The 22,238-nt window shown below is 37.5% G+C and overlaps 1 protein-coding gene across 8 annotated transcripts in view; it reads right to left on the reverse strand.

Moving 5' to 3' along the window:
* Positions 1–22,238, reverse strand: part of RNF17 (ring finger protein 17) — a 52,645-nt gene that overhangs the window by 9,755 nt on the left and 20,652 nt on the right. For 5 of the 8 annotated variants that reach the window (XR_015257495.1, XM_086739544.1, XM_086739543.1 and 2 more), the window contains 15 exons: positions 21,199–21,389; positions 20,035–20,173; positions 19,384–19,537; positions 18,530–18,645; positions 16,431–16,551; positions 15,601–15,718; positions 12,802–13,023; positions 11,675–11,825; positions 10,198–10,316; positions 9,330–9,420; positions 8,371–8,486; positions 7,751–8,058; positions 6,358–6,521; positions 5,405–5,524; positions 3,591–3,716 (listed from right to left, as the gene is read on the reverse strand). Coding sequence is in view for 7 of the 8 variants with exons in the window: in XM_086739544.1 (XP_086595670.1) it covers positions 3,591–3,716; positions 5,405–5,524; positions 6,358–6,521; positions 7,751–8,058; positions 8,371–8,486; positions 9,330–9,420; positions 10,198–10,316; positions 11,675–11,825; positions 12,802–13,023; positions 15,601–15,718; positions 16,431–16,551; positions 18,530–18,645; positions 19,384–19,537; positions 20,035–20,173; positions 21,199–21,389 (2,256 nt within the window). In the remaining variant the exon portion in view is untranslated. Of the gene's footprint in view, positions 1–2,058; positions 2,136–3,590; positions 3,717–4,262; positions 4,344–5,404; positions 5,525–6,357; positions 6,522–7,750; positions 8,059–8,370; positions 8,487–9,329; positions 9,421–10,197; positions 10,317–11,674; positions 11,826–12,801; positions 13,024–15,600; positions 15,719–16,430; positions 16,552–18,529; positions 18,646–19,383; positions 19,538–20,034; positions 20,174–21,198; positions 21,390–22,238 lie in introns of those variants that run through there. The other 3 variants (XM_086739548.1, XM_086739547.1, XM_086739545.1) reach the window with 3 other exon arrangements.

Below are 22,238 nucleotides of genomic sequence, written 5' to 3' on the forward strand. Positions count from 1 at the left end.
ACTCTTTCAGCCTGTCCTCACAGGAGGTGCTCCAGCCCCTCTGATCATCTTCATGGCCCTCCTCTGCACTTGCTCCAACAGGTCCATGTTCTTCTTATGTTGGGGCTCCAGAGCTGGACGCAGTACCCCAGGTGGGGTCTCACGAGAGTGGAGCAGAGGGTCAGAATCACCTTCCTCGACCTGCTAGCCCTGCTTCTTTTGATGCAGCCCAGGATGCAGTTGGCTTTCTGGGCTGGATGCACAAATTGCTGGCTCATGTTCAGCTTCTCATAGACCAGCACTCCCAAGTCCTTCTCCTCAGGGTTGCTCTCGATCCATTCTCTGCCCAGCCTGTATTTGTGCCTAGGACTGCCCTGACTCATGTGCAGGACCTTGCACTTGGCCTGGTTGATCTTCATGAGGTTTGCATGGGCCCACCTCTCCAGCCTGACAAAGACCCTCTGGATGGCATCCCTTCCCTCCAGCATGTCGACCGCACCACACAGCTTGGTGTTGTCGGCAAACTTGCTGAGGGTGCACTCTATCCCACTGTCCCCCTCACTGACAAAGATGTTAAACAGGGCTGGGCCCAACACAGACCCCTGACAGACATCACTCATCACCAATCTCCACTTAGACATCAAGACGTTGATGACAACCCTTTGAGTGCGACCATCCAGTCAGCTCTTTATTCACCGACTGGTCCATCTGTCTTTCCACTTTAGAGAGAAGGACGTCGGGTGGAACACTGTCAAATGCTTTGCACAAGTCCAGGCAGACGATGTCAGTTGCTCATCCCTTGTCCACTGATGCTGTAAACCCATCATAGAAAGCCACCAAATTTGTCAGGCACAATTTGCCCTTAGTCAAGAGCAAATGCTGGCTGCCACCAGTCGCCTCCTTATTTCCCACGTGCCTTAGCATAGTTTCCAGGAGGTTCTCCTCTACGATCTTGCCTGGCACAGATGTGACGCTGACCAGCCTGTAGTTCCTCGGGTCTTCCTTGTTTCCCTTTTTAAAAATGGGGGTTATGTTTCCCCTTTTCCAGTCATTGGGAACCTACCACACGGCCAGAACTTCTCAAATACAATGGCCAGTGGCTTGGCAACTTCATCCACCCACGGAGTTCCCTCAGGATACACGGATACATCTCATCAGGTCTCATGGACTTGTGCACCTTCAAGTTCCTTAGATGGCCTCGAACCTGCTCTTCTCCTACAGTGGGCAGTTCTTCATTCTCCCAGTCCCTGCTTTTGCCTTCTGTGGCTTCAGTGACATGGCTAGGCCCCTTACTGGTGAAGACTGAGGCAAAAAAGTCATTGAAGTACCTCAGCCTTCTTCATGTCCTGGGTAACCAGGCCTCCCATTTTCTTTCAGGAAGGGCCTACATTCTCCCTTGTCTTCTTTTTATTCCCGAGGTACCTATATACAAGCTTTTCTTGTTGAACTTGATGTCCCTGGCCAGATTTAATTCTATCAGGGCTTTAAACTGCCTTACCTGAACCCTGGCTGCTCAACTACTCTGTAATCCTCCCAGGCTACCTTGTCCTTGCTTCCACCCTCTGTAGGCCTCCTTCTTGATTTTCAATTGGTACAGTTCATCCATGTAGGCCTCCTGGCTTTTTTGCCTGACTTCCTCTTTGCTGGGATGCATTGCTCCTGAGCATGGAGAAGGTGATCCTTGGATATCAAGCAACTTCCCTGGCCTCCTCTTCCCTCCAGAGCTTTATGCCATCACACTGTACCCCACACATCAGATCCGTGAAGGGGGCAAAGTCTGTTCTCCTCAAGTCCAGGGTAGAGAACTTGCTGCACGTTCTCCTTGATGCGCTAAGGATCTTGAACTCCACCACATCTCATGATCACTGCAGCCGAGGCTGCCCTTGAGCTCCACGTTACTCACCAGCCCCTCCCTCTTGGTGAGAACAAGGTCCAGTATAACATCTCTCCTCGTTGGCTCCTCTGTGACTTGCAGGAGAAAGTTGTCATCCACACATTCCAGCAACCTTCTGGATTGCTCGTGCCCTGCTGTGTTGTCCTTCCAACAGATACCGGGGTGGTTGAAGTCCCTCATGAGGACCAGGGCTTGTGACCATGAAGCTGCTTCTATCTGTCTGTAGAGAGCATCCTCTCCTCGGTCCTCCTGGTCAGGTGGCCTGTAACACACCCCCACTGTAATGTCACCTGTCCCTGTCCTCTCTTTAATCCTGGCCCATAAGCTCTGTCAGCTCCTCATCCATGCCCAGGTGGAGCCCCATGCACTCCAGCTGGTTGCTGACACAGCGACACCCTCTCCTTATCCCCCCTGCCTGTCCTTCCTAAAGAGCTTATATCCTTCCATTCCAAAGCTTCAGTCATAGGAGCCATCCCACCGTGTCTCAGTGATGCCAACAAGATTGCAGCCCTGCAGGCATGCGCACATCTCTAACCTTTCCTGTTTGTTCCCCATGCAATGAGTGTTTGCACAGAGCAGTTAAGCTGACTTGCTGGCTGGAGCAATAGGAATTCCTTTGAGCTGCATTCTAAGTGTTCTTGTACTTACCTGCGATCTTTCCCCAGGTTCTGGGTACCTGGAATGGATCTGCTTAATGCTGTATTCCTTGCAGAAAGCATTTCAGGCTTTCTGAATGCTTCTTGCTTACAACCTTCTTACATGGCTTTATTTTTGTTTTCCTAATTTATTTTAAGGGTACAATCTCATTTCAACATCCAGATTTAGTCTGCTGGAAGTTGTGTGTCATGTGGTGACTTCATGAAAATGCAAAAAGGGACTGATTTACAATCAGGTTTTCCATGGTTACTCAGCTCTAATACACATTAAGAGATTTTTTAACTGCCTCACAAGTCCACTGGTAAAGAGGACAAGACTTAACATGAGTAGTGACAGCAGCATACTCTATTGTAAAAATATTTTCTGAAGTAGAGACTCATGTTGAAAAGAAAAATACATTGGCAGACTTAAACAGAATTAAAGAGAAAAATAAAACAACAAAGCCATAGCAATTTGAAGAAATCTGATCCTCAGATTTCAAGGAAAAAAAAATACAGAGAAATTACTTATCTCATTTTTTTTTTTTGTGTTAAGACAACGAAGTTTGGTGAAAATGTCAATCCACCTCTACAGAATATCAGATGAATATCCCAGACACTTGGAATGAAGAACCTAGGTAACTCCCTTAGAAATGACAATATTTACGTTGAAATACTTGAATAAATTTACTTTTGAATATCTGCATCCTTGGATATATTTCTAGGATTAACTAATCCCTTCAAATGATAAAAATACTACCCTACTCCTACCCTTTTAAGTTTCAGAGGAACACAAAAACTAACTGGACTTTAAACAGAAATGCAAACATCTCTTTTCAGTAAGGACTCCAAAAATAAACTCTTGGCAATTTGCTATTCCATAGACTCTTACCAACACATCATATCTACACTTGTTATACTACAGAGCTGTGTACTTAGTCTTACTGCTGTTTACATCACAAAACTGAACAGAAATATAAAAAGAATAACAAATCATCAAAGGTCACAACAAGCAAATGACTGGTCTTTTTAATGTCAAAATAACAACAGAAAAAGCCACACACAAACACACAAAATCTCACCAACTCTGATATGTCCTGACAATCTTCAGCAACGCAGTACTTCTGGTACGCCATGAAGGAAGAAAGCGACATTCCACCAAAATACAGGCTGATGGACAATTTGCCCCATGGGTTATCTGGTAATTCCTACTTCCACAAGACAAAATAAGATTATAACAGTAATAGTGTGGCTCAAGTTTCAGAAACAGTGACCAGGAAATTCAAACTGTCATTCCTATGTGCACCATAGTAATTCATCAAAGATACAAAACCAGTAAGAATGGCTATTAACATCAGTTACGACACAAATGGGAATGTATCTCTGGAATGGCAGCACTGACTACGCAGTCTAACACCAAAACATTGGCAACCATGTTTGCTCACTCAACGAGAAACTCTTCTGTTTCACAATTTATCATTAGAAATGAAACTATCTGAAATTGCAGGTTTTCAGACGATACAGATTATGTGTTTCCGTATAATGTTTATATATTAATTTAAGTACGTAAATACTTAATTATGCCAATTTTTAATAAATTAAAATTGCATTTATAAAAAAAAATTATGCTGTTGGTAGGTAGGTTGCTGGTAAAAATGATTATTATCTTTATGCAACTTAAAACAAAAAACAAACAAAAAAAAAAAGAGAACAAAAAGTAAGCTTCATTCCACGCTATGAATAAATTAAGCTACCTGAACATGTATTTCAACCTCTTCATCTGTAAGTAGTTCTTGAAGGCAATCTACTGCTTCCTGCTGCCAAAAATTTCCACTCTATTTGGTGAAAAGCAAAAAACTCCCACACATTAAGACGCTGACAATACTCTTACTGTTCTTAATGTGGTAAGACGAAAATACATGCCTACCACTGAAAGACTTATTTGAAAACAATCATCAGTAGTCTGGTTTGTCTACAACAGTTTAAATATTACCTGCTATTTGATAAACTAAAACTTACTGTGCAACAAAACTGATCAGCAATTTTCAGATCTTGAAGTGGCTTAGAAAGAGATACTGCTTGCCAAACCTAACTTTTACTATACACATAATAATGTATGTGTGCATAATTACCAAAAGCTTAACCCAAAGATATAGAATCACACTCGAGGGTAACTTAACTGACAACAGAAAACACAAGTTACTTTAAATACTCATTTTATTCCCTGCAATATCTGTTTGCCTCTCAATCCATAGACTTATAAACCTGTCTGTCTGAATCTCTCAGCTGAACTGCTTCCAGCAACATTTTCTTTAAAAATAAGTTTAAAACTAAGCTAGTCATTTCAGTATTTCACATTTACTAAATGCATCATTCAAATTTGAATAAGATGTTATGATATATGAGATGTTATTTACATATCAATTACTTACTAACAAAACCCCTAAATCAGTTCACTTGTATTAGTTTAGTGTAACAGACTGTTTCCTACACAGCTAAGTTCAGAATGACAGAAATACTTCTGCAGGACTTGAAGATTTACAATTTTCTGGCCGTTTTACATTAAGAAATCCAGGCCTTACTTCTTGTTGCTGCTATTGCAAAACAAACTACCACTTCAGAGTATCATCCTGTCAACTACTGCAGTGTCTTGTCTCACAAAGATTTAATTCCAATGACAGCTACTTTTAAAGCACAGTTACTTCATAAAGCAATCTGGCATTTCCTGATAAAAGGTTGCCTTGCTGAAACAATCCTCATCAGCTACTCTCCGAATCCTCACAGGTAAGAAAACATACCAGCAATCCAGCAACTAGTCATAACCTTTGCATGACTGAGTAGCGTATTGATTTGATTAACTTCCTACTAAAACGTCTTCGAGTTTACCATTACTTACTGGTACTGTCTTGTAGAGCTGACATGGTATGCAAAATGGAGGAATATGAGTATACAATGTAGTTGGATAGAGATGACACTGAGGAATCCTCTCTATGCAACCACGGTCTATGTACTGTACCTATACGAGAAGAAAAGCTTTCTTGAAATAATTTTTTAAATTCAAGCTTAATAAGAGAAAGAGCATTCATTTACAGCATTCAGTTTTCTGGAAGAAAAAAGAATGGTTTGGTGATACGTAGGTGATGTGACAAAGTGGAAAGGATTAAAAAACTGGTACAGCAGGTTAGAAGTTCAGTTTCGAAATGTGTCTTGCAAAAGATGAAATTACTTTTTGTGTAATATTTAAAATAATTAAACAATTAAGAAATTACTTTTTGTGTAATACACTACAGCAATTTAAAATGGAAAGAAAGAAAAAATTTCTTTCTAGGAGAGTGTCAGACTTGCAAATCTACATTCAAAAAGCATAAGCAGACTCAGGAGTTAGGTAAGATTAACTGCTAATTAGAAGAAGTAACTCTATACCTCTGCAGCAGAAAGCATTCAAACCAGACAGCCACTACTTTCTGGGTGCAGGGAAGCCAAACCTAAGTATTTTCAAAGCATTCCACACAAGATAACAACAACAAAAGAAGAAAAAACCTAAAAGGGGTTACTTAAAAGTGATCAAGGGTAGTTTTTTACATAAGAACATTTATCATCATGAGGAAAACTAATGGAAAAATTGTGACAACTGAAACAGGCAGATAGAATTAATCTTTAAAATAAATGTAAAAATTGGGACAGTTATCACACTTTTAAGCAGAATGAGCATTTGGATATTCAGGTCAGCTGAACAAAAAAGTTGTAATCCTAATTTATTTCAGAAGACTAGATTATTTGCCACTTTTTTTTTTTTTTTAACATAGACGGGCACATGTTCACACACACACGACATATAATCAAACCTACCTGGAGAGTATTACCACCGAGTTCTACAACTTTACCTCGGTACCACATGGTATCTGATCCTCTTATAACACAAGCTTCTCCCTTTTTCCAGCAGTAGGGTTCCAGAAGACCAAGGCATTTGAAGTTACTCTGTATTTCAGTCATCAGTTTGTTTAGTTCAATTTCTGGAGTAAGGAATAAAAAATAAAAATAATAAAAAAAAAAATCACAGTAGTGTGTAACATATTAGCATGAACTATTTCAATCACTAAAAATCAACAGATTCATACAAAGACATGTATAAACATAAAAAACACGTGCTGCTCCAAAACATGCGTTACAACACTGATACAATATGTATGTTCAACTTCTGGTATATGCAAACAAATTACTGCTTAAACAAAAAGTAAACTGCATTTTCAACTGCGAAGCCATTAGTAATTCTGGATTCTAATCTCAGAGAAGTGTCCATAAATTTTGCAACTGACACCTTGGCAGCACTAATACAATCCCTCTTCATGAAGAAAACAAAGAGATTCCCAGAGACAGTGGTAGGACACCATGAAATAACACAAAGCAGGTGTCCAGAAGACCGTCTTCTGCTATAAGTACAGTCTACAGTTAACACCTGCAAGAAGAATACAGTCTTGGGCAAGTGGGGTTACTGTATTTTGAATTTCAAAGTTTTATGATATGATTGAAGTTAAATGTACCTGTAGAGTTAAAAAAAAAAAATGTTCTCTTATGGAAACATTTCTCTAAAGCACAATATATTATCATGGTACTGAAGACCGACACTACATCTGTCAGATGAAAATGTACCTCTTTCAAACAGTCCAAAGAGAAAATATTTACAAAATCTATCACAGTACAAATAAAGAGACTAAGGAATCTGAGTACTGAACTCACACTGAAGGAAAACAATCCAGTAATATCTGAGAACCAGCCTAACTTCTGAGAATCTTTTATCTTCATTATTATTAGCGAAATGTATCACAATTTCAACATGATAAAATAAAGCACTTGCTGCTTTACGCAGTACTGTCTAGAGAAGAGAGGCAAGTAACCTGACCATCCAAGCATTTGGGTTTTTTCGATTTCTTGGGATAGTGGAAGGACAGGAGAGCTGATTTTGACAAGTCTAAGGACATGGGCCCACCTCCAGGGGATGTGGGCTTCCCATCAGGAAACTGCAGGACCTCTCCTCAACACTGCAGAGAAAGGAGTGCACAGGCATGCACTCCTCACGCCAAAGGCCTCGTAACCTCACAAAAGAAATCCTCCCAACCTGGAATCTTCCAGAACTGTGTTCTGATACAGAACACATTTACTAGAACACATCTCTGATATATTCTGATACACTGAAGCAATCAGATTCATAGACCCAAAGTTATTTTCTTCTGTGTTATCTTACCAAATGATTTCGGTATTATATAAATAGTTCCATCATGTCCAACGCAACTCACTACAGCCTGAAAAATTTTTGTTTCAGGTATAACAGGGGATTTATATATTTCATCCATTCCTGAATGAAGCAGTGCCTTATATGTTTCACATGATTTCTGTTCGCTCTCTGAAACAGTGGTGTTTTTGTCTGAGGCAGTGCTGTTTTTTCCACGTGCAGTTTCTGAATTACAGCCATCCAGTCGTGTGTTCTCTTTCTCTAAATGTACTTTAAGATGTTCCTTGGAGACTGAGCAAGCCACACCAGCTTCATCAGTTCTAGCAGATTAAATCAAATCGTATCAACATATTACTTATAAAGTGCAAAAGAATAAAATAACAGAAGTGAAAAAACATACGAAGATTGCAAATGCTTGTTCAAATACTATCAATCACCTCATCTACCAACTTTAGAGAACTGAAATGTGCAATGGATACAATTCATAATGCTATACTCAAGTAACTTCTTTAAAGATGGAGTTTTGTTGCTATATGTGCTGTAGAGGACAACTGAAATTTCTGTTTTACTTAGTAGCTTATCACAATGTGAATATGAGAGTCTGAAAGAATATAAAAGAAAAGCATCCAAACCTCCTTCTTCTAAAAGCCAAACCCTTTTTAATAAGGTGTTCTGAAACATCAGTCCATTGTCCTATCTCATCTTTGCAAAAAATTTTCACAGGCAATGCACAAGCCACGTCACTTTCCTGGAAAAAAAATGAGAGCCGGATAACATATTACAATATGCATTTCCTCTACACTACAGGAACATTTTTCATTTTAGTCGTACCAACTACAAATTAGATGTTTTTGAACAAGTGATGTCCACATCAGAAGACAAAATTTATTTAGTCCACATCACAGTTCCCATCAACTGTTCTAAGCATGACATTAAAAAAAAGTAACAGAGTAAAACTCTGCCTCTTCCCTTAGGTGTTTTATCAGAATGAACTGCCAAACACTTATTTTCTTCTAGCAGGGGCTTTAAACCCACTCATAAATAATTTTGCTTATTAGTGTTTTTATTTCCAGACACCCTGTAAAACCTCATTGGCAGCTGCCAACAGACACCAAACACATCAAACTCTCATAATAATTCAGTTTTTTTTTTTCAGCAGTGGAAGAAATCAATCACTAATTACGTTTGTACACCACTGGACTCAATCTTTCAGTTTCTGAGGCTTGAAAACTAATAGTAGCTGCTGAAATTACTCTCATTAAAAACATGAGCATCTTGCTCGTCTTTCCATAAAAGTTGTCAGCATCAGTGATCTCAAAGATATAAATATTATTCTTCAGTAACAAAATATATCTAAGACTGTATTCTTTACACACTGAGTAGCCAAACTGCTCTAATGCTCCAGTGAATAACAAAAACAAAGCGGAAAATAGAAAAAACACCTTTTCTGCTACAGCAGACAGCAATCTAACCAAGTTCCACTCAGAACTTTTTTGAAGAGTGACAATATTCAGAAAAGACTTAAATTATCAGACAACCTGACGGAAATTTTACAAATACCGCTCATTCTGATTACAAAGTGATTACAAACCTGTATGATTACTCTCACTTGTGCCCCGGTTAGGTAATAGGATAAACATTCACACACTGTTGCTGTCCACTGTGTGCTTCCACCTGTTGGTCTAAGAGAGAAGAAATTATAATCTCCTTCAGTATAAGAAAAATTGGCATCTCCTGAGCTTAACTTTCCCTTTCTTTTACTGAGATTTTGATTTTTTGAGACTGTCTGAACTGTGAGGGGAAAAAAAGACAATCTCCATTACAGTCATTAATAAAAAGAAATGGTTATATATCTCTGGATCCCTATGACAAGAATAATTCAGAAATATAACCCAAAAGCTTCAAAATGAGGAGGATCTTGAGTTCCAGAAGTATGACACCTGTCTTAACAACAAAGGAAAATCCATACTTCATCTGCAAATTAGCCTTTTTATATTAATTCACGGAATAAGTATTACAAACATGATTATTTTTTCTTCACAGTACAGACTGCACACAAACAAATGCACGGGAGAATATCCCGGTTTTCCATCTTTTCTACAGTCTAGAAAAGAGAGACCTCCTGTACACATTCATGAGATCTGATTCATCTTAAATTCTGAGACAAAGAAAGAAGCATTCAGTGAAATAAGAAAACCCTCTATCATCTGTCTAGTATTTTATAATTCATTGTATAAATAGTGTTCCTTTCTATAGCACAATTTCTGCTTTACTGTTATGTAGTGTAACCCTTAGAAAAAAAATCCCTTTATAAAACAAATAAAAGCCACCCCATTTTTTCTTTATTCAAAGAGAAAACTACACCTAAATCTTAGATGATCAGTGTTAACACAGCAAAATACCAGGCTATGTCATTATCAGGTTCCTAATGCTGCTGCTGAGTATAAGGGAAAGGCTACCTTATATCTGCCAAGGAACATTCTACTGCTAATGTTCTAATTATCTTCATATTTTCCTCAAGTTTTCTTAAACAGCTGATATCCACTGTTTTTTCAGCTCCATAATCATAAAGTATTACCTGTTACAGACAAGAAATACAACGAAACAGAAAAAAACCCCCTCTTAGTATTATCTGCAATGAATGATAATTCAAAGCATGAGTTGAAAAGGCAAACAAAATTCAAACAAGCATTACCAGGATTACATGAATGGCCTTTGCACTGAAGTACACCACAGAACACCACAAATGGCTACCACAGCGTACCAAGAGGACAAAAACACACAAGTGTGCTCAAAGGGGGTTAAACAACGGGTTAAACTACTGAGGCTGTTACTTGAAAACTTCTTCTCCCATAAAATCATGGAATGGTTATGGTTAGAAGGGACCTTTAAAGGCCATCTATTTCAACCCCCTGCAAGGAGCAGGGACATGCTTCAAGTAGATCAGGTTGCTCAGAGTCCCCTCCAACCTGGCTAAGTCCAGAGGTGAGGCTGACCAGCCTGTAGTTCCCTGAGTCTTCACTGTTTCCCTTTTTAAAAATGCAGATTATGTTACCCCTTTTCCAGTCAGCTTGAATCCCATGCTTCAGTTACGTTGGTGCATTCAAATCTGTACATCTAGAAACGCAGAAATAGCTACCCTTCACCCCTTGCTTTTTATTCTGATGTGGTTAAATAGCTGCTCAATGGCTCTTAGCCCCAGAAAGCAGAAGTATATAAAATCCCACTTCTGCTTCCTAACAATAACACCCACAGGCATTATCTGAGAGAGAGAATAATCTTGTGGAGAGAATCAATGGTGATCCCATTCTGGATTATCTGTATGATTAAAAAGGCACTCTTACTTTTGAGACAAGTAGTTATCTGTTTACGAAATGCCTCTTCCTCTTTTCAAATGAGTGCAAGAAAAACCCATGTTTAAAGCAGCACTGTGTGAGAAGTTACTGTGGAAAAATGTTACACGTACATGGCACAGCGCATCATCATCAGTACAGGGTTCAAGCAACAACATGACCACACGTGCTCCTGTGCTGTTGCACTCGGTTCAACTTGCTCCACATTATAGCAAGGAGCATTAAGTTTGAATTAATGTGACCCCTGGGTTCACACAGCTTCTGGAATCTAAGCTAAATTGTTAGGCTACAGCCTGGGAATCCGTGCTATGTTGCAAAGTGTCCTGTAAACATACACACAGTCAGCCTCATGAGCCTTCCTCAACTACCAGGTTCCCGCTAAAGACAACTGAGCTTTGACAGGACAGTAATCTTATTTGCAGCAATGTACAGTGTAACTTAAAACTCTTAACAAAAAGCAAAAGGCTGCATGAGACAATATTAACACAGAAGTAAAAAGCAAAGATTTGACATAATTTTAATCAATGAATGCTTACAAACTTTAGAAAGAAAAGTATGAATCCTCTTCCGGTAACATGTTTACCTCTGCACTTGTTTCAGACACAATCCTGCTTATTTGACCTCTTTGCCACTGTTTCAGATCACGTACGTAAACAGCACAGTGCATACTACTTTCCCACTTCACAGACTGTGGCTGGGATTCTTTGTAGATAGTAGCCATCTTCTCCTGTAAACTAACATTCAAAAATGCAGGAAAACATTTTTTGTTTTAGTAAAACTTTATCCAGTGAACAAAGGATTTACTTAGTTCATTACTGCTTAACAAGCACACAGACAAGTTTTAGTAACCGTTTCACAGACACACAGTATTGCAGTATCTCTTCATGACGTTAGAAATACATGAAATGGAGCTTCAAAACACATGCAATCTGATTACAATTCTGTCAAGCTATCGTGTTTTCTCAAACAACAGAATTAGTCTGAGTGATCCTGATCCTTTTGTATAGCACTATTTGAAAGATGCACTATTTTCTCTTGACAATTTGAGACTGTGGTACTCATTTAGTATCATGACTAATTCAATGTGGCTCTAGGTAGCTACATGCAAAAAGGTAAAGACGAAAGACAAGAGGCAGAAAATAAGCAACTTGCACTAAGCGATGATATTTCCATTTAACTGTCTTCAAACAGTATGCACTATACACGTTACCTAAATACCTACCAAAGGAAGGCTGACACACTATGTCTAGAAATTGCCTTCAAACTTTCATAACAGCATATCAGAATCATGTTGCAAGAAATAGCTTGACTGAAGGTCTAGGACTTAGGATACTGGTATTACTTAACAAGATTTCTAGCAAAGGAATGGGGAGCATAAAAGGAAGAGCAGAAAGATTTAATGTTTCTAGACAGCTTTGCATTTATAAGGCCCCAATACTTACTACATTAAAACTCATCTGAAATAGGAGTTAGATCATGTACTTAATTTGGAATCACAAATATTTAAGAAACCACCACATAGTGCCAATCTGTTTTCCTATACTTTCCTCAACAAAGCAAGGTAAGTCAACAGCACTCAAAAGAGTATCAAGTGCCAAATGCAACCTTACTCAGAGTCTGTTCTAGCTATACAGTTTGTATATAAGTTACAAACTATATAGTTTGTAACTAAGAATGCCTTAACTCAAGAAAGTTCTTTGAATTTAGTACCTTTTGAGTACACTTTCTGACGACAGCCATTGTATAAAAATTTTACTAGGGGACACAACATGACTAATTCTCACTTGTAATTCTTTTTTAGAAAGTAATTTGAAATCTCCTTCATCCACAGATTGCATGTCTATAGGATTCGAAGCTTCTGAGGTCTCAGGAATTTCTTCTAGAGGAACATCCCATATTTCATTGGGCCTTACAGCAGTACTTTCAGAGTACCTGTAAGGAGCATAAAGTAACTAAAATCGAAAGTCTGAACACATTTTAAACAAAATTAAAAAGAGCTCAATAATCACAGTTCAACATGACATGAATCATTCAACATGAGTAAGAGTAAAGAATAACTTATAAAAGCAGAAAAAAAATCCCAACAAAAGATAAAAACATTTCTAAATGCCACTTCTGAAAGACTCACTAGAGCAACTTATTTTTGTTCTCCTTCAGAAAGTATCCCTGCACATTCTGCTGACAAATGAAAGCACTACGCAATATAGGCTGCCAGGAGAAAAGCAAGCCTGACACAGATCGGCTGCTGAACGTTAACATTTGTGTCTGGCTTAAGAGACATTCAATTACTAGTGTCGTGCTTCTGGAAATCAGTGTTGCCTCTGAGAGAAAGCTGCAACATTCAACTTCTGAGATATGTAAATATTCTTCTCAGAAGTAAATAATATTAACATTAGTGAAACATTCACCTTTCTAGCAATCCCTGATGATGCAAATACAACACAACCAGTGCTAGTACCTTCCTATGTAGAGTAATGAATGAAGTATGGTGTCCTGGTTCTGGCCAGGATAGAGTTAATATTTACCTGAGCTGGGTGGAGAACTGAAGCTGGTAGCCCCTATGGCTGGGATAGTTAACTAATTAGCTAACAGCTGGAGTTCATTTACCCAAATTAGCCAAAGGGCTATTCCATCCCATCTGACATCATGCTCAGTATATAAGTGAGGAGGGTGCTGAAGGGAGGCTCCCTGCTACTTGGAAAAGACTGGGTGTAGAGATCTGTTGTGAGCTATTGTACTGTATTTGTGTTCCATCACTGTTTTGTTTTCTTCTGTCATTACTGTTAAATTTACTTTTTGTTCAATCTCAACCCACGTGTTTGTTTTTTTTTTTTTTCTTCTGGTTTTCTTTGGTTTGCCAAATCTCCTCCTATTCTCTCGGAGGGTGGGGGGAGTGAGAGAGAGACTGCATAGTCTGGTCCCAATCGGGGCTGAACTACGACATATGGTCACGATAATACCTTGATGAAAGCCTGTTTAAATTGCGTGAACCGGACAGAATAAAGCCCAATAGCAACCAAGAGTTGGCTGGTATGTATTTTGAGCCACAACCCAGCTTGGTACAAATCTGCGTGAATTGTGCCAACTAGAGACATAAGAGATTGCAGCTTGGAAAAAACCCAGCCTGTTAACGCAAAAGAACTGGCTTCTTGTAAACATCACTGACTAAAGAAGATAGTAAATACGAGTTTAACTGCTGGCCATTTCTAGGCCTCCAGGAAGAAAGTCTCTTCTGTTTTCAGAGATGTACCACCCTGTCTTTTCCTTCACGGGAAGAAAACAAACTGCTCTGTCAGAGAAAAACACACAAAGTATTGAATCATCCACTATATACTGCTACACAAGTTATTCTGTGGGGAGGACAGGTGCTGTCTCTTGTGTCCCAATGCTCAAATCAGTAATTAAATATTTATGCTGATCAGTAATTAATTAAGTTAAATTAAGCCTGTTTTGCCCGCAACAGTACTTGGTGAGCAATTTCCCTGTCTTTATTTTGACCCACGAGTTTCCTTCTTCCGTTTCTTCAATTTTCTTCTCAGTGCAACTAAACAAGGGGGAGTGAATGAGCAACTAAAAAATCCACATTAGTAAAGTTATCAGTGTCACACAGCAATTTATATTAAAAGTAATATATCCGCTTGGTCGCAGGCCACAAGCAGGCATTTAAGTATTGGTGCAACACAACAAAACACACTACTGACAGTGACAAAACAATTCAGATGTTCAAGTTTAAATAAAGCTGCTTAATATTACAAAAATCTTACTAAAATTGTGATGAGTACAAGAAAAGTGTTACTAAGGTTTAGTTATATTTCTGAGCTAAGAGATTAAAATCCACTTATTTGCTTTCTCCTCAAAAAAACAAATTCAGGAACTCCTGTTCGGAATCAAAACTTTCGAATTAACACTCTTAATTTTCATCAGTATTCAAAATTACTAATGAAAGAATAATTACTGATTTTCATTAATACAGCCAATGGGTATTTTGTTAAAAAGCCAACAAATGAAATGCACCAGTGTTACCTCCTTATCAGCCTCATCTCTCCTAGCATGCTTCCCAACTCTTCTGTCTGTCACTGTCATAGTTGGTTATCAGAGTATTTGTTTTCTAAGAACAGACCTTTCAAAGAGATGACTTACCTTAGATGCTGGTTACACCCACAAAAGTGGTATTTCTGTTCTTACTACAAGGGAATGGGATCCTTAATAATAACCAGCTTGGGAAGATTTGGCACTTAAGTACATTAGAAGTATGACACAAACATTTCACCTCTAGCTTTTGAATCAGTATCAATAAATTATGTTAGTCAAGATTTAGTTTGAGAATTCAACTATGCCAAACTGCAGAGTTACACTCTTTAACTTATGTCTGTTGATGGATGTGGCTTGTAAAGAATTTATCACAAATGCGGTAAATTCCAGGCACTGGAGGTGGCATACTGAAGCCATTAATTCTGTTAGACAAATTCAGTATTTTTAAATGCTTTAAGTTATGCACACTGTAATTACCCAGGTATGTAGGATGCTAGTTCTTCTTTAACTAGCTGGCAGTTAATACTAAAGCTTCTTCCACAAACAGTAGAGGAGTCAAAGAGTTGAACAGATAAGATGTTATTATTTAAAGTTTCTGCGAATAAATAATATAAACATCATTAGTGCCAATCAGTGACAAGACTATTTATGGTTTTGGATACATGGCAAATGGTACTAGGAGGCAGAATTTTGTAAAATTACATTTGATTTACAAAATAACTGATTCTGAACATCAGCGATACATAGAGGCTTAGCTTTGCACTATCTATAAACATAACTTACAATACATCAAAAATTACAAAATACTTTTGTACAAAGAAATCAACTGCTACATGTAATTTTATTATTATATAAATTCCACAGACACTGAAAAATAACTAGCTGCGTATTAACAATAAATGGTATTGAGAAAAAATTCCTACTAAGGTATATATACGTGTTATTTGAATTTTTTTTTGTTTGTTCTTGCAATGTTTTAGACCGGCAGTGATCACACTCCCAGCTACTAATAAAGTCAGGAAGAGTCAGGGATAGCTAGTCCTTTTGGAAACAAGACCATCTTAATAAACCAGTAATGCTGCTGTGGTCCACAAGAGAATACATAAACAGAGCTTCTGTCAGAATTTTATCTGTTACATCTCCTCCAATTAGTTAATGTTTAGACATTCTCACTCCAGGCTACTTGTTGCAAGTATGAACATAAGCATTTCAAATAAATACTACTTAAAACATGGAAGTGCATGTTTCTACATTTGCAATCACTTAATAATATTTAAATATAAATTAATACACTCCTGGTAACTCACCAACAACTGAACACAGCATAAGCTTATCTTCAGTCATTTCTTCAAATCTTTCCTTGGCTTCTCTGTTCCACTCATTTGCCCCTTTATGAGGCTCAATGCAAGCCAGCCTGCACCTGATTGCCTAAAGAACAACTCAGATTATGTATCTACCATCACATAGCAAGACCTTATCACAGCCAAATCACAGCCTTTGCTTTGCACTCATGCAGGACAGCAAGACAGCATGATCTTGGCTTCCGGTTCCACATTACCATTATTTGATTTGATTTAAGAAGATATCCCTCCCGCCTTCACCAGCAGCTGAGCATGAACCTCAAATTCAGATACATTCTTGCTGAAATAGAAAGAGCTTACTTCTTGCCTTCCTTTATGGTGAGGCATAGAACTGGCTGCAGAGACCAGGAAAGATTACTCCAGAGAGGAAATAAAGAAAGCCTTCATCCTGTTTTGCTTATCATGATGTAAATAACTCAGACTCAAAAGTATCTAAGATTAACACGACTATACCACTGTAGAAGTCTGAAGGACTAAACACAGAGACATCAGAGTACCACAGTACCTACGTTGGGAAATTCCTGCCAGGTTTTTGAAAGATGTTAATTAGGAGACATAGAAAAAGAGATACATAGAAATCAGATGAGATTATGTACTTTGATTAAAAGACTTTTTGTTTAGCATCTTTATTGCAAACTTTGGTAGCTACACTATGGCTCAATTTTAAATTAACTGTGAATGTTATTGTTTCCTTCTTCTTGTTTACTGCAGCAAAAGAAAGAAGGGTAACACAAGTGCAGGAAAAAGGGAGAGAAAGGAAATAAAGACAACAGAAATAAGGTTTTGTGCAGATTTTCTCAGGAAACAGGCAGTCAGGAATATGAAAATAAGACTGACTGATAGGTTTAATAACCATTAAAATAAAGGGCTGCGGACGACAAACCCAATGCTACATTAAGCACTGCTCACTCCAGTCTTGGCAGCCAAGATTCCTGCATGACCCAAGCCCACTAAAATGCCTGCAAACCATACTAATGGGCTGAAAAAAATCCAGCTTTTAACAGCCTAATTCAAATCTCTTAAACAACCAACTTACATTTGAAGCAATGCAAAATGTGTGAAGACTTACCAATGCTTACATGCAACAGGATAGACCTGCACAACCAACCTCACTTCTGATACTCTTACCTCTGAATGCTGGATTTTTACAATCTTGTGTTTGTTCATGTTTCAAAAAAATTTAAATCCTAATTTTTTTTTTTTTAAACAGAAAAGTTGTGAAAGCATAGCAACACATAAGCAGACTCAAGCCTGCTGATCTTTCTATTACTTGCATTAAAACTAAAAGCAACAGGAAGCTGTTAATTCTTAGCAAACTTAAAGTGTAAACACTTCGCTAGAGTGTTTCACCATAACAATGCTGAAATTTGAGAATAACTGATGGGTTCAAGTTTTTTTTAGACAATTCTCTAGTGGTCATATACCCATCTGTATCTGTAACTCTTCAGCTCCTTCTCTGTTATGTTCAAAGTGAGGAGGCCTAGTAGTATGTGCTCAAGACAAACTCGTGAAGGGATTTTTCTGAGGATTTGTATTTGGTTCATAACAAGCCATCAGTTGGAATGATGTCATAACACACACGAAAAATCCCAACACCCTTATTCATTAGCTGCTTTGATCCGAAGCATTAAGACACTGCAACTGCAAGAACGTTTTGCTATTTTCAGAACGTTTCTTCTCCCTTGCTGTCAAAAAAGGGCTCAATTATTTTGTCTGAAACTTTCCCAAGAATCATATGGTTAATATAAAAACAATTAAGTCCTACTGTCAGTAAAAGATGCTGGCCAACCTTGGTTACAACAATCACTAGTTCTGGTGCCTACGACTGGTTAAAAAACCCCTATCAACATATGAAGCTTTAAAATTTAGCATAATTATGGTTGGCAACCAGAACTACTGAATGAACAGCTAAAGAAAAAGAATTATTTTCTTCTTTTGTGAGGCTTTTATTTGATAGAAATACTTTGCCATTTCCTTTCCCACTCAGTTTTTCTCCTTGTCAGAAGGGCGATATTCCTACAGTATCGAAGTAAACACTACTTTACCTTTTCTGGAAAGCTCAGAAACTCCTTTTTTACTCTGCGTATGTCTTTAAGAGTTAAGTTAGCAATGTTGCCGAAGTCAACATATTTTACTGTAACTTCTTGGTGGCTTGGCAGCCCTTCAAGAGAAACAACCCAGGTTACTAAAATAAAAAATGAGCATCTGATACATGTTAAAGCACTAGAATTTCAGAGCAACATCTACATTTACACCATGTAACCATAAAATACCAAATTTTCAAATGTTTAATAACCCAACTCAAAACCAATATTCTTTAAGAGCCAGCTCTTTCAGGTTCCTGAAATTACAGAGTTGGCATTTCGGTCCCCTTTCATCTAATCACTTTATGAGATGCGGCACATTAAATAGATGCCAAGTAGACATGCCAGCACACAGGCATGCTACACTGCCCAGACAGGCAACACAGAGGTCAGCACAAGCACACTCCTCATTCCCTTTGGAATTACTATGCAGAATTACTAACGCACACTAGTTACACTCAGAAGTTGGTTATAACAGACAAATCTATAGTTCAAACCATAACAGTATGTGAAACATTAATTAAAGTAATTTATAATAGAATCTCAATAATATATAGAAAATTAAGTATACCACTTCTCTTTTTTTAAATGTATAAACTACTTCATTAACAGAAAAATAATGTTATGTATTAGTACTGTAATTAGTACTGTAACATGAATTAGTAGTACTGACTTTATGAACCTACTTGTTAGTATAAGAATGCAGAGTAAAAATAATGGTTGTTTGTTACTATTCATATCCAGTGTGTTACTCTGTTCTAGAGCCACATCTGATTTTGCAACCTAGCATCAGACTGAAAGGATCAATACTTCACCTATAACTTGTGCTCTGTACCAGTTCCCATCTTCCTGTTTTGCAATACAGGCTTGGCCTTCAACTGGGCAGACTATTTCAAAGTTCTTCCCATATTCATGTTCATATGTCTCCTGAATTTTCTTTGGAAGAGCTAAAGAATCCAGGCTATCACTCTAAAATAAGAAAAACAAATATACATACACACCAGATTTTTTTTTTTTAAATGCTACTTTTTTATCTTTTAAGGGACATTTTTTTTCTAGTGGTGTACTTCCTAGTCTTCTCCCCTCAAATTAAAGAGTGTTTATGAACACGTAAAGTGAATTAAAAAGCCTAACAATTGTTGAATGTTGCCCTGCTCAATCACCACTCTGAACAGCAGAACACTACATACCCGCGTAGGAATTAACCATGTAACTAAACTGACAAAAAAAAAAAAAAAAAAGCATAACCTTTTGGAATTTCCGTAATTCCTGTAATTAATCTAAGATTATTCTAGGATTGTAGGAATTCATCTAATCTATTAGAATTAGATCTAGGAATCTTAAAACTAGTAACAAGTGACAGAAGTTAATGGAAACTGTAGCTTATTTATTGTGGACTACAAGTAGCTCAACATTAAGATATTTGCTCAGACTTTTATTTAAATAGATCTTAATTCTAGACTTACCAACTGGAGATAGAAATCACTTGGACTATTAATGTGACAAACTACAACAGAGACGACTTCTCTTTCTTGTGGAATCTTAGGTGGACTATACTGCAAGACGCTATTATTTTCTAACTGACTGGGAAACTGGGATCTAAACCTAAGGTAAATAAAATGAAATTTGGAATAAATTATGTCAAAATTAAGTGAGAGGGAACCCTTTTACATTCAAATGTCAAGTTTACAATAAAAAACCCACAAAATGGTCTTACAAAAATAACTTGATTAATGTTTGTATGAACAGCTTGAACTTTCCCTCTTGCAGTTGGTGCAGCAAGTTCTCTCTAATGCTTCTCCCATCACAAATGTTAACATATGAAGAATGATACACAGTAGCTGGCTCCCAAAAAGTTTTTTTTTTTGTTTGAGATGCAATAGCATACATTTAAATTGTTAAAATAACCAAGTAAAAGGTGAGAAACCATTATATTGACAAAACCATTTTCTTTTAGATTTCCTTTTCCTCATTTACAATAAAAAAGTAACTTACCTGAGGAAAACTGATGCAGTAAAAATTATTTCTCACTGTTCTCACCACAGCTAGTTATGCTCAAATATAAACAAAGAACTTTCTCAGTGTGCAGCAAAATGAACTACAATTTCCTACAGATTTGCACGCTGCACCCCTGTACCCAAACACCAAAACACTCATGTTCTCTATCTCCTGCCTCTTCCACTGGTCCCTCCCAAGCAGCTCTCCCCTGTCCTAATGCCAACATCGAGTTCCCTCTTATGCCCTATTTGTTGTGCTATACGCATCATGTCACATGGCTAGCTCACACGTGCTGACTGGCCTGTCAGTGCCTACCAGTCAAATTAAATAGATGTTCTTCTGTGCATGGTAGACCCTAAAGGCTTTTCCTTTCATCCCCTTGTTATTCAAACTTGCACAGAAATTTAAATTTTGTCATTTTCTAAAATAAAGATCATTATCCAAATAAAGCCCTGACTAGTGCAAATGAGTATTCTACAGTGCTTATCAGTGAAGGTGAAAAAAGGAAATCACAAATATTGCTGAAGATTAATACATCACACACTGAAAAAACAACCTGCTTGGTAAATGTCACTTTGTACATATTACACTGTTAGTATTTATAGCATAAGAGCATAAAGGAAAATACATACCTTGCCAAATCTAAAAAAACTAATGCATCCTTGAGAGACACTGGCATGTTATTGCTTATTTTATTCAGTGAAGGTTTTTTTAAATCAACAATGAGAACACCATCCTCTTCTCTAAATATAGTCATTAAAAGAACTTTATTATTAACCATTCCTGAAAATGTTGTGTTTGCTTCCTCTCCCCAACCTTCACTCTGTGTTAGGAAGAAAAGAAAAAGTTACTGAAGATGTCACAGAATGTTAAAACAAAAATACAAATGGTAATTAAAAATAAATCAAATAAAGTATAAGCAAGGAAGGGGGCACAAGACGCATCTGAACAGATTAAATACTGAATACACTGTTAGACTGTCTAGTCCATAGGAGGATGGCACTAAATAGTATTCTTCCATGACAGATTTATATGTGTTTTTACCTGTATAAAGCTGAGTCAGATCAAAGGGCTAGAGTCTTCACCATGTTTCTTTTAAAGATTCTAGATTTCATCCCCTTTGATTCTTCTGACAGACAAACCAGAATTGTCGTATGCCATTTAATCTCATTACTTACATTTCTGCTCTCCCAAGTAATTTCAAAGTTTATTCTTATTTTTTTTGTGTGTGTCTTTATACAAACGTACAATATAGTTTGGTCAATTTACACACATTCCTCCTCTCCACAACATCCTTCTTGACATTTTATCTACCTTGAAAAAGCCTGTCTGAATTTATTTCTCTTGGATCAAGTTAATTCATTTCCCATTTGATACTGCAAATTCGTGCTTTTCAGATGTGAAAAAAATGAAAGCATATACAAGGCAGGCATTTTACCCACACCTGTGAAAATTGTTCCAGATCTTTCCTATTTAAAGCTATTTCAGACAACATCAGATTGGTAAGAAAACCCAAACCAACCAGCAGTTATACTGCTACAGCTATGCTGGACATAGTTCTCTCCCACATGACTGCTGCAAAAATAAAGAAAGCCTAATAATAAGTGAATATTGAAGAAAATAATCCTGCATTATACATCGTTTTGCTAACAGAATAAAGGCTGGCAGTACT

The sequence above is a fragment of the Chlamydotis macqueenii genome, chromosome 1, assembly GCF_036417535.1.
Source record: "Chlamydotis macqueenii isolate bChlMac1 chromosome 1, bChlMac1.mat, whole genome shotgun sequence".
Classification (NCBI taxonomy): Eukaryota; Metazoa; Chordata; class Aves; order Otidiformes; family Otididae; genus Chlamydotis; species Chlamydotis macqueenii.